Here is a 13040-nt window from a genome sequence, read left to right on the forward strand (position 1 = left end):
TTTCAAGAAAAACAATTAAATACAATAAAATGCAAAAAATAACGATTTGATGAATAATGTAATAAATTGATCCAAATTTTTCTCGCTCCGGCTACAAGAAGAATAGTTAATTTCCTTCGACGCCGAGCCTCGACTGATTCGAAGGGTGGAGATAGTAAATGTGGTAAAAACTGATTTTTGGGGGCAATATCTTGTATGTATGGGTATGATTTCTTTGACTTTTTTGCTTTGGGGGGAAACTTCTTATTCAGAGTTCACATCTTGCTTATATCATCACTATTTTAATATTTAGTTTTTATTTTACAGTCCTGTGTAAAATAAAAGTATTCGTTTCAAGGAAATGAAAGTATATACACCAATGTAGTGTGATGTATATGTAGTACTTAATTGCCTATACTGTATAAATGATCTCGGAAAAGTTACTTTCGACAGAGTCGGTAGATTAACTACCGACTCTGCTTTCGATTTGATAAATGAATTTATGAATATATTACATCATAAATTCATTTATCAAACCGAAAGTAAAATAAACTTTTTGAGTTGACATAAATTTACAGTACTGATATTGCTTGTTTGATTTACATACTCGTATACGTTTACGATTGTCCCATTGCCGAAGGAAATTTTATCTTACATGTTTTACATATTGAGGCGGATAAGAGCTTACAATGAATGATGGGCGAGAGAAATGAAAACTGTTTCCTCAAATATATTTTTGTGAAAAAATTAAAATCTTATGTAAATTTTAACTCATTCTTGCCATTGGTTGAAAATCAATGACGCTATTCATCAAAACGTTTATAAAAATGGTCCGATAGGTAACGCGTGGATAAAACCACTGAGCAGTGGGTTCGCGACTGACTCAACGTACTGGACTAGTATAATTTTTTGAGTTTTATTTACGTGTCTAATAAACTAAATAGATGATTTTCTACGGGAAACTTGCCAGTTTTCTTGTAGAAAATCCTCCCGAAAGTCGTCCTTTCCTTGTCGGATTGTTCGCGCGTTCGTTGCGTTGCCATAGACCATCAAAACAATAAAAATTCTTCGCCATTATATACTGTTGTAAATAAAAAAAACATACTAGTATATAAGAAAACATCATAATAGACAGAATTTTTATATTTATAATTACATTTATAATTTTTTAAAATAATTCAGAAATGTTCATACGTTTTATACAGCTCTCTACATTACTTATAATAAAATATTAATTAATAATATAGGATTTTTAAAAAATTTAAATTTCGTTGTTTTGATTTTTCTTATTAAATCTTTTAAAAATAAAATTAAAAAAAAAAAGTAAAAATATAATAATTTTTTAAAACGCTTACGTCATAAATTCATATAAAAGTTAAGTAGAGGTCGTTTGTGTCGATTGACGAGAAGCACCTCGAGGAAGGAGGATTGAAGAAGAATTAAAATGGTTGTAAGTTCAATCAGAATTTTTTTAAAAGTCAATAGAATAATCAAATTCACTCAACATCGAAGACGTTGGATGAGTACTTTAGTAAATGAGGTATTCGCGAATGAGTACAATTATATTATGAAAACTTGATAATATTTAATATCAATTTATTAATTATATGTAAAGATGATATATGTTTCGTTTATTTAGTTTTGGAGGTGATTGATTGATTGATTATAGAAGAATATTACCACAATATGGAAAAAGATCATAAGCTTAAGCTTGTTGCGTGTAATGTTATCAATCATGAAAGAAACTCTTATCAGTAGTTTCTAGCTTATAAGATTTTGGAAGAAGTTACTTATAAGCCACTTGTATATATATTTGTATATGTGTAAAGTACCGAAAAGTAATTTCTATCAATTTTTTATAAGCTTGTAGACAAATTAAGATGAAATTATAATTACACTTTTGAACGAGATGGTTGGAACCCTTAACGGAGCTGTAGACCCTACCCGTAGGAGCAAAAAAGTCGAGAGCTATACCTCTACGTGTGACCCTCGGCCTGATACAGTCCCCGAAATCGGCCTACTTCTGGGTCGCACGTGGTTGCTTCGCTAAGATTGTCACATTTAGCTGTTTAGGCAATGTGATATGCAGGAATTGAGTGGCACGCCGAGCCTTGACTGATGCGGAGGGTGGATGTAGTAAATGTGGTAAAAACTGATTTTTGGGGGCAATATCTTGTGTGTATGGGTATGGTTTCTTTGACTTTATTGCTTTGGTGGGAAACTTCTTATTCAGAGTTCACATCTTGCTTATATTATCACTATTTTAATATTTAGTTTTTATTTTACAGTCCTGTGTAAAATAAAAGTATTTGTTTCAAGGAAATGAAAGTATATACACCAATGTAGTGTGATGTACTGTACATGTAGTACTTAATTGCCTGTATAAATGATCTCAGAAAAATTACTTTACTTTCGATTTGATAAATGAATTTATGATGTAATATAATCATTTTCAATTTTCAATATTCATTTTTCAATATTCAATATGAATTTGATAAATGAATTTATCAAACCGAAAGTAAAATAGATTTTTTGAGTTGACATAAATTTACAGTACTGATATTGCTTGTTTATCATATTATATTAGTATATAACCCAATTATTGTATTCTGTAGAAATAAATGTTTAAAAGTTTTTTTAATATTTGTATATATAGATTTGTACAAAAATGTTTTATTATTATAAAGTTTTTTTTATGTTAAACTATTTGGAAACATTAAAATATGCTTAAAATAAATGCAATTTTTGGAGTCATCTAAACCAAATAGAAAGGAAGTGAAACTACATAGTTTAGTATGATTATTATTCTAATCCCAACAGTTAAAGAACTGGTATGACTTTTTTTTGTTGTGTATTGTCTGGGCATTGCCCTCTTCCGGATTTCAACGTGTGATGAAATAGATCTAATCAATTAATAAAATTAAAATATAAATTTCTTATTTATTATAATGAAATTTAAATTAGGAATTTAATCAGTCATAGAATAAAAATGAATTATTGTTAATAAATAGAAGTTTTTGCCCATTCTATAGAGTCCCTTAACAGATACTTTTTAATCACACAATGTTAATAATTATAATTGACATCATAGCAAAATTTTTCTAGGAGCATATATAAAAATATTTTTATTGACAAATTTTTTCACCCAGATAATTGTCCATCCAGGATCAAAATGCATCTATTTTGGATTTCAAATTTTCCCAGTGGATATATGCTTTATATACTAGAGATTATATTTTGGGTATGTCTTATTAACAATAATTCATTTTTTTATTCTATGACTGATTAAATTCCTAATTTAAATTTCATTATAATAAATAAGAAATTTATATTTTAATTTTATTAATTGATTAGATCTATTTCATCACACGTTGAAATCCGGAAGAGGGCAATGCCCAGACAATACACAACAAAAAAAAGTCATACCAGTTCTTTAACTGTTGGGATTAGAATAATAATCATACTAAACTATGTAGTTTCACTTCCTTTCTATTTGGTTTAGATGACTCCAAAAATTGCATTTATTTTAAGCATATTTTAATCTTTCCAAATAGTTTAACATAAAAAAAACTTTATAATAATAAAACATTTTTGTACAAATCTATATATACAAATATTAANTACTAAATTATACAAAAACATATTTATTCACATTTGTTAAGTTAATCTTAATTTTATAAATATTTTTATCGTGGTTTTACATAAGTTACATATTAATGTAATGGAGGTGACATCAGTGGATTTTTTAAAGTTTTTATTTTGGAAATAGCATCACTATAGCTCATCCAGAAGGGATAATTTTTAACATATAATTTATTTCAAATACAACTTGTTACAATTATAAAATATTTATATACCTTATATAACAGCAATTTTACTATTAAAATACTGATGAATTTTTTTTGGATGGTTCCAACATTCATCTTCAGGTCGTTTCTGAACAAATCCTACAATATTCAAACACTAACTGACTAAATGTTCCAATCTTTGAAATTTATAACTATATATCAAAATTTTACAAAAGTTCAAACATCATTTTGTGTAGAAAAATCCATTACCTTTCTAAAATTTAAACTTTCATATTGTGTACATTCTAAAGAGTCTATATCATAATTTATGCTTCCCACTTATGCCACTTCATAGATTTCCATTGGAAAGTTTCCCCAACATCTCTAGTTGATGCCTTTTCTCTTTTTGACCAAGTCGTAAATCTCCCCACGTTTTATAAGTTTTGCTTTCTCCCAGTAAATTTTCAGTGCAGTGGTTTTCACCAGAGTAATACAGCACATGGGTGCCTCAATGACACTACAGGGGTGAAATATAATGATGAGTAGCATCATAATACTTCATTTGTGTATTACTAAAGGTACAAAAAGCATATAGCAACTCTTCATTGATGAAGAAAGTACTGCAAGAAAAAATTAATGTCACTATTAGAAAAAGATTGAAAAACACTGATTTAAAGCATGATATATCTGATGTATATGTTATTCCTTTACAATATCTGCTAATATCTTTTCTAGAACTGTTCTCTATTTAATGTTTTATATATCTTTTGAAAGCTAACATTGTTCTCATTATATTATATGGTTAATTTTCCAATTTTAAGCAATGTTTTAAAATTTATCCACAGTAATGTGGATTTTATTTCAGGAAATGAAACTAATATATTTTTAAACTATTGTATAATTGATTATATATTTTAAGACTATATAAATACAGTATGACATATAAGTAACATATGTTTTAAGACTACTGTGTGTAGTCTTAAAACAAAATTTATGAAAATTAAAGAATCATTCAATATTGTCCCAAATTCTAACATATTTTATTGTAAAAATATTATTAATCTGTTTGTCCAATAGGAACAATATTGTAACAGTATAAGTTTATTGAAAAATACATTTAATCAGCATTACGTTACTAAAAACTATTACCTATTTATAATATAACAAAAATTTCAAAATAAAAAATATAAATTGTCATCAGATACATCAAATAAATCTTGTCAAAATGACAGTTTTGAAACTGTAACATGATATTAAATGCAATTATTGACTTTCAGTTAAAAATTAAAACAAAAAAAAAAGAAACAAACATTTTTATATTGGATTGTCAACAGATGATTTCTTAAATATAAAATTGATACTTTAATTTATGATAGTAAAAGTTTAATTTTTCGAATAAACTTTCCAGCTATCTATCAATCAATTCTAATTAAATAGCAAACATGTTTAGCCATATTTGTTATTCATCTTTAGGTTTGAAGTAAAAGGCAAAAAACAAAAATAGAACAATTGTTTAAATTTACAAAACTTGTCAATCATCTACATTTAGATTAAAAGATTAATAAATTGTCTAAACATCCAATTTATCTTCTGCAGTTTTAACTTTTAAATTTATAAACATTCAATACATAATCCGATTTTTCAGTTAAAGCCAATCAAACTACGGGATTACCGCCTACTCTAGTCAAATTATTTTATAATTAATTATTGAAATTATCCTTAATATAGCCTGATAATCTGGTAGTTTGTTCGGTTTTAACTTTTAATAAATTATTAGTTTGATTGTCTTATTGGATCTTATGTTATTTTTCTATTGAATGTATAATGTATACTGTAGTAACTAAGATGTGTAAAAAATGGAATAATTTCAAATTTAATATAATAATTGTAAAAATAGTTTGATGATATTCTAAGTAACTTACTCTCTGATATTGTTAGTTTAATCTAACAATCATATTCCTTGATTTATGCAGATGTTGAGCAATTAACATTTGTTTCACTTTAAAATTTAAGTGTTTACATATTTAACATGCAAATACTTAATTTATAATTTTGAGTATTGTGTATTATGAATATGGATTTTCGACTTAATTTTTTTTAAGACCTATCTTTTAAAGTATAAAGAATTTAAACGCTTGAGGTCTTGCATTTATATATTTGGAAAAAATCACATGACAATTTTATAAAGTGTTCTTTTTATTAAACTTAAAATTATCTAAAATGATAATTTAAATTGATTATAGTCTGTAGAAATTTTAAAATAACTTGACTTTTATCCTATATACTTAATTTTATCACATTTTACATTATCACGTAATAAAATTAAAAGATTAATCAAATTTAAGTGTATGACTATAATCTTTTTAAACTTTTTTATGTATTTCCGTCTTATTTTTTGACAAGATTTAATATAGCTTTTTCATAAGAAAATATTATTTAGTTATTAATTACAAAAGACAAATTTATGTTTATAAATTTTTGTATTCAGAAATGATATTAACCTATAAATCAGTATAAAAATCTAAAATTAATATACATTTTTGTCTATTTTTTTACCACAAATAAATTAAAAATAAGTATTAAAACCTAATATATACGTCAGTTCAGAATATTTTTTTAAATTAGTCATTGATTTATTATTATTTTTTTAAGTAGAAATTTTGAAAAATGTTTCTATTACAGGTTTCATATGGTACAGATTTAAAAAATATTTATCTATTACTATTTTGCAACAATAATATAAAACAGTGTTTTAAAATCTTCCCCTCTTCATGACTCACTAATGGTCATACTGTAGTTTACTTACAGGTGACATGTGCTACTGGTGACTCACAATTGATTGTATGTTGATTTGCTGAAAAATATTGTAGCATATTTCTTTTTATTATTGATTTTATTAATCGAATGAAACTTTTCTAAGGATTTTAAAATAGATTTAACATGAATTATTTATTGGTATGATTTATCTAACACAAATAGATGAATTTTATTATTATTATTTTGTAAATAACGTATTGACTTTCAAGTTAACATAAGTAAAACTGTAGAAATGGCTGAAAATATTTCTGTTGTTTAACATCAAAGACAAAATAAAGCCATTCTGACTGCAAACTGATAGCTTTTACTATAATAACTTAAAAAATTTAAATAGATGAATTGTCAGCAAGTGTCTCATTAGAATTTATTATATAAAAGTACTTCGAAACAATACCCATCATATAATGTTTAAAATATGTTCTTGGGAACTTGATAATACGAGAAAATGATTTATTTGGAATAAATTTCAAATAATCTCATTTAATAGTTTTATCTCAGATAATTATTATAATATTTTAAGTGATATATATTTTTATTTTTGTTTATAAATTTAATTATTTGCAGAAACGAGGCTTAATTTTGGGTGCCTTTGAGAAAGGAGAGAAGGAAGAAGGATTTCTGCTGACGCCAACTGCTCAGAAATACGATGCCGAAGTTCAAGGACGTTTAACTGAACTTTTGAAAATGTAAATAATTTATGATTGTCAAGAAAGGTTGCAGGTGGAACTTGGCAAACTGAAACTGATTATTATAATACATGTGCACATGCGTATTTAAAAATTGATACAAACGTTGCCAACCAAGAAAAATTTTTAAATATTTAATATTTTCAAACTTTCAGATTTTTATTTTATTTTTATAGGTATAGTTTTAGTTAATAAAATAATAATAAAGAGATAAACCTTCAATATACTAAATTAAAGTAACTTTTTTTTTTATTTTCTTTCCGCTTTCAGGGAACTAAAAGGGCTTTTAAACAATCCCGTAATGAATTCGGGTATTTTCTGGTCTGGCGGGGAGAGATAAAACTTGACAAATTCGACTACTCAGTACTATGAGAAATCCTTGAAAATTCGATCCAGTTGTATTACGGCGGTACTTTAGCCGTTTAACTATCCGAAGTCAGATCACAGGCGTCGAGATGGGGAAAGATGGGGACTTTTCCCCGGGTCCAGAAAAAACTTAGGGATTCTAGTTCCTATCCGTATAAATTAATGCTACTTTTACGAAAATTACGAATTACGAAAAATAAAATCTTTAAAACTACTTTCTATTGATAAAGAAGCATTCTTCATATTTCAGCTATTTAAAAAGTATAGCAAAAGGGAACCGGCTCTACCCCGGGCCCCATAAAAAACTCTCCACGGCCCTGCACTTATTTTGGAGATCCGATGAGAATAAATTATTTTCTCATCCAGTTAACAAATTCAAACTTTACTTCTCGAAAATGAAAGATTACAATATTTCATTTCCGAGAAATGTAGATAATTTTTATTCCACTCATTTTCATGAGATAAAATATATCTTTGTCTAACGGAAATTCCTTGTTGACCGGACGTTAACGACAAGCTTAGAAATTTAAAGAAAGAATAATTAAGAAAGTTATACACGATAATATTAGAAATTTAATAGTAATTTCAGATTTTCACATTGCACATTATAAGTTATACCAGCGGCCGAAATTACACCTATTATGAGTACGTCTGATCAATAATGGAATCGACTATAACNTTACTAAAAACTATTACCTATTTATGATATAACAAAAGTTTCAAAATAAAAAATATAAATTGTCATCAGATACATCAAATAAATCTTGTCAAAATGACAGTTTTGAAACTGTAACATGATATTAAATGCAATTATTGACTTTCAGTTAAAAATTAAAACAAAAAAAAAAGAAACAAACATTTTTATATTGGATTGTCAACAGATGATTTCTTAAATATAAAATTGATACTTTAATTTATGATAGTAAAAGTTTAATTTTTCGAATAAACTTTCCAGCTATCTATCAATCAATTCTAATTAAATAGCAAACATGTTTAGCCATATTTGTTATTCATCTTTAGGTTTGAAGTAAAAGGCAAAAAACAAAAATAGAACAATTGTTTAAATTTACAAAACTTGTCAATCATCTACATTTAGATTAAAAGATTAATAAATTGTCTAAACATCCAATTTATCTTCTGCAGTTTTAACTTTTAAATTTATAAACATTCAATACATAATCCGATTTTTCAGTTAAAGCCAATCAAACTACGGGATTACCTCCTACTCTAGTCAAATTATTTTATAATTAATTATTGAAATTATCCTTAATATAGCCTGATAATCTGGTAGTTTGTTCGGTTTTAACTTTTAATAAATTATTAGTTTGATTGTCTTATTGGATCTTATGTTATTTTTCTATTGAATGTATAATGTATACTGTAGTAACTAAGGTGTGTAAAGATAAAAAAAATGGGATAATTTTAAATTTAATATAATAATTGTAAAAATAGTTTGATGATATTCTAAGTAAATTACTCTCTGATATTGTTAGTTTAATCTAACAATCATATTCCTTGATTTATGCAGATGTTGAGCAATTAACATTTGTTTCACTTTAAAATTTAAGTCTTTACATATTTAACATGCAAATACTTAATTTATAATTTTGAGTATTGTGTATTATGAATATGGATTTTCGACTTAATTTTTTTTAAGACCTATCTTTTAAAGTATAAAGAATTTAAACGCTTGAGGTCTTGCATTTATATATTTGGAAAAAATCACATGACAATTTTATAAAGTGTTCTTTTTATTAAACTTAAAATTATCTAAAATGATAATTTAAATTGATTATAGTCTGTAGAAATTTTAAAATAACTTGACTTTTATCCTATATACTTAATTTTATCACATTTTACATTATCACGTAATAAAATTAAAAGATTAATCAAATTTAAGTGTATGACTATAATCTTTTTAAACTTTTTTATGTATTTCCGTCTTATTTTTTGACAAGATTTAATATAGCTTTTTCATAAGAAAATATTATTTAGTTATTAATTACAAAAGACAAATTTATGTTTATAAATTTTTGTATTCAGAAATGATATTAACCTATAAATCAGTATAAAAATCTAAAATTAATATACATTTTTGTCTATTTTTTTACCACAAATAAATTAAAAATAAGTATTAAAACCTAATATATACGTCAGTTCAGAATATTTTTTTAAATTAGTCATTGATTTATTATTATTTTTTTAAGTAGAAATTTTGAAAAATGTTTCTATTACAGGTTTCATATGGTACAGATTTAAAAAATATTTATCTATTACTATTTTGCAACAATAATATAAAACTGTGTTTTAAAATCTTCCCCTCTTCATGACTCACTAATGGTCATACTGTAGTTTACTTACAGGTGACATGTGCTACTGGTGACTCACAATTGATTGTATGTTGATTTGCTGAAAAATATTGTAGCATATTTCTTTTTATTATTGATTTTATTAATCGAATGAAACTTTTCTAAGGATTTTAAAATAGATTTAACATGAATTATTTATTGGTATGATTTATCTAACACAAATAGATGAATTTTATTATTATTATTTTGTAAATAACGTATTGACTTTCAAGTTAACATAAGTAAAACTGTAGAAATGGCTGAAAATATTTCTGTTGTTTAACATCAAAGACAAAATAAAGCCATTCTGACTGCAAACTGATAGCTTTTACTATAATAACTTAAAAAATTTAAATAGATGAATTGTCAGCAAGTGTCTCAACTATAAAATTAAACAAAATTAGAATTTATTATATAAAAGTACTTCAAAACAATACTCATCATATAATGTTTAAAATATGTTCTTGGGAACTTGATAATACGAGAAAATGATTTATTTGGAATAAATTTCAAATAATCTCATTTAATAGTTTTATCTCAGATAATTATTATAATATTTTAAGTGATATATATTTTTATTTTTGTTTATAAATTTAATTATTTGCAGAAACGAGGCTTAATTTTGGGTGCCTTTGAGAAAGGAGAGAAGGAAGAAGGATTTCTGCTGACGCCAACTGCTCAGAAATACGATGCCGAAGTTCAAGGACGTTTAACTGAACTTTTGAAAATGTAAATAATTTATGATTAAGGAAAATTTTATAAATTTCTATTACATTTATCTCTTAAAAATTGTAAATCTGAGATTTATTTGTCTACTTCAAAATTAATATGTTGATAAAGTTAAAATTTTCTTATAATTTTCTTATAAATGTTTAGGCTAATATTTTTATTTTTCTGAAGTTATATGAATTTTAGTATAAAAAGTAATTTTTAATTAAATTATTAAAATATAAATGCGTATAGATTACANTACTTCAAAATTAATATGTTGATAAAGTTAAAATTTTCTTATAATTTTCTTATAAATGTTTAAGCTAATATTTTTATTTTTCTGAAGTTATATGAATTTTAGTATAAAAAGTAATTTTTAATTAAATTATTAAAATATAAATGCGTATAGAATACAGTTTGGCACACAACATTTATGATTGAAAATGTTCAAAAACTACTATTTAAAAAAGTTTAAAATGTTGTTGTTTTTAATTGATGATAACTTCTGTCTTTTTAAATTTCTTTGAACATTTTTAATTGTGTATGCATATATTTTATAAAAATAAGTACAGTAGAGTCCCATCTAATCAAAGTCGAATGGGACTCTACTATAGTATTCCCTGTACTCTACTGAAGTATTATATGAGATAAAATGTACAGTACTTTATCAACTAAAACATTACTACATTTCCATGTCTGAAAATGTACTATAGTTTATTTCACAAATCTTGATCAGGTGATAAGCAGTACTTGAAAAGAGGCTCTAGAATTCTTAAAGAAGAATTTACTCTAATGATTTCTCAGAAAAATATGACTTTTAAAAAAGATTAAAGAAATTTTAATTGTAATCATATGTTTACATTTGCATTAATAATTATAGTTGTAAATTAAAACTAAATTTTATTTACAAGTCGTAATGTTCAATAAGTAACTCTAACATAAAAACAGTACATCATTTTATTACAATGCTGTTGATGAAATTTGTAAACATTTACAATTATGGATGTTGAATTTTCTTTATAAACAGTAAAATTGATTTTACGAGGTGGGAAATTAATGCTAGAGGTTGCAAACGTGAACCAATAATAATAATAATAACCAAATTATATCTTATTTATATTATTCAGTCTGTGGTAAAATTGATTTCATTATATGTTGTTTTGGTTAATGTCAGTGTTGTCATGAGTAGACAGCGGACATATAGGCTCTTAAAAGTGGCATTTTAGACGCTTAAAATAAGCTCTTAAATTGTATCTTTAGGGTTTATAAACAAAAAATAGGCAGTCAAAATTTGCATAATGAACAATTAACGTACTTATCATGATGATGAATTTTTTATTTAACATATGTAATTCCAAACAAAAATACACGTATTCAGAATGATGCAAACACAAAAGTAGACAAACAATTATCTTTACATTTTTTATTCTCTCTGTTTCATAATATATTACAAGCACTTTTTCCAAATTTCCGATAGAAAAGTTGCNAAGATTAAAGAAATTTTAATTGTAATCATATGTTTACATTTGCATTAATAATTATAGTTGTAAATTAAAACTAAATTTTATTTACAAGTCGTAATATTCAATAAGTAACTCTAAAATAAAAACAGTACAGCAAGTCCTCACTTAACATCATTTTATTACAATGCTGTTGATGAAATTTGTAAACATTTACAATTATGAATGTTGAATTTTCTTTATAAACAGTAAAATTGATTTTACGAGGTGGGAAATTAATGCTAGAGGTTGCAAACTTGAACCAATAATAATAATAACCAAATTATATCTTATTTATATTATTTAGTCTGTGGTAAAATTGGTTTCATTATATGTTGTTTTGGTTAATGTCAGTGTTGTCATGAGTAGACAGCGGACATATATGCCCTTAAAAGTGGCATTTTAGGCGCTTAAAATAAGCTCTTAAATTGTATCTTTAGGCTCTAAAAACAAAAAATAGGCAGTCAAAATTTGCATAATGAACAATTAACGTACTTATCATGACAATGAATTTTTTATTTAACATATGTAATTCCAAACAAAAATACACGTATTCAGAATGATGCAAACACAAAAGTAGACAAACAATTATCTTTACATTTTTTATTCTCTCTGTTTCATAATATATTACAAGCACTTTTTCCAAATTTCCGATAGAAAAGTTGCAATGTTTGTCACCGAGAATTAATTTATATGCAGAGAAAGAGCATATAATCCGTTATCACACAACATTTATATAGGTTGAAATATTGTCCATTATCTTCAGTAGATGTGTTCCACACCTACTGAAGATAATGGACAATATTTCAACCTTGGAAGAAGATGAACTGGGAATTCACTTTCAGT

At 25.2% G+C, this 13040-nt stretch overlaps 1 protein-coding gene across 3 annotated transcripts in view; it reads left to right on the top strand.

The window, feature by feature from the left end:
- Window positions 1–1317: 1317 nt before the first annotated feature.
- LOC111632884 (cytosol aminopeptidase-like) overlaps window positions 1318–13040 on the top strand; it is a 36050-nt gene continuing 24327 nt past the window's right edge. The window contains exons 1-2 of one of the 3 annotated variants that reach the window (XM_023377410.1): window positions 1318–1429; window positions 7149–7270. In XM_023377410.1, the coding sequence (XP_023233178.1) occupies window positions 1424–1429; window positions 7149–7270 (128 nt within the window). In that variant the 5' untranslated portion in view covers window positions 1318–1423. Of the gene's footprint in view, window positions 1520–7148; window positions 7271–10116; window positions 10147–10591; window positions 10714–13040 lie in introns of those variants that run through there. The other 2 variants (XM_023377408.1, XM_023377409.1) reach the window with 2 other exon arrangements.

The sequence above is a fragment of the Centruroides sculpturatus genome, unplaced genomic scaffold, assembly GCF_000671375.1.
Source record: "Centruroides sculpturatus isolate CEXI.00-Female unplaced genomic scaffold, Cexi_2.0 scaffold808, whole genome shotgun sequence".
NCBI lineage: Eukaryota > Metazoa > Arthropoda > Arachnida > Scorpiones > Buthidae > Centruroides > Centruroides sculpturatus.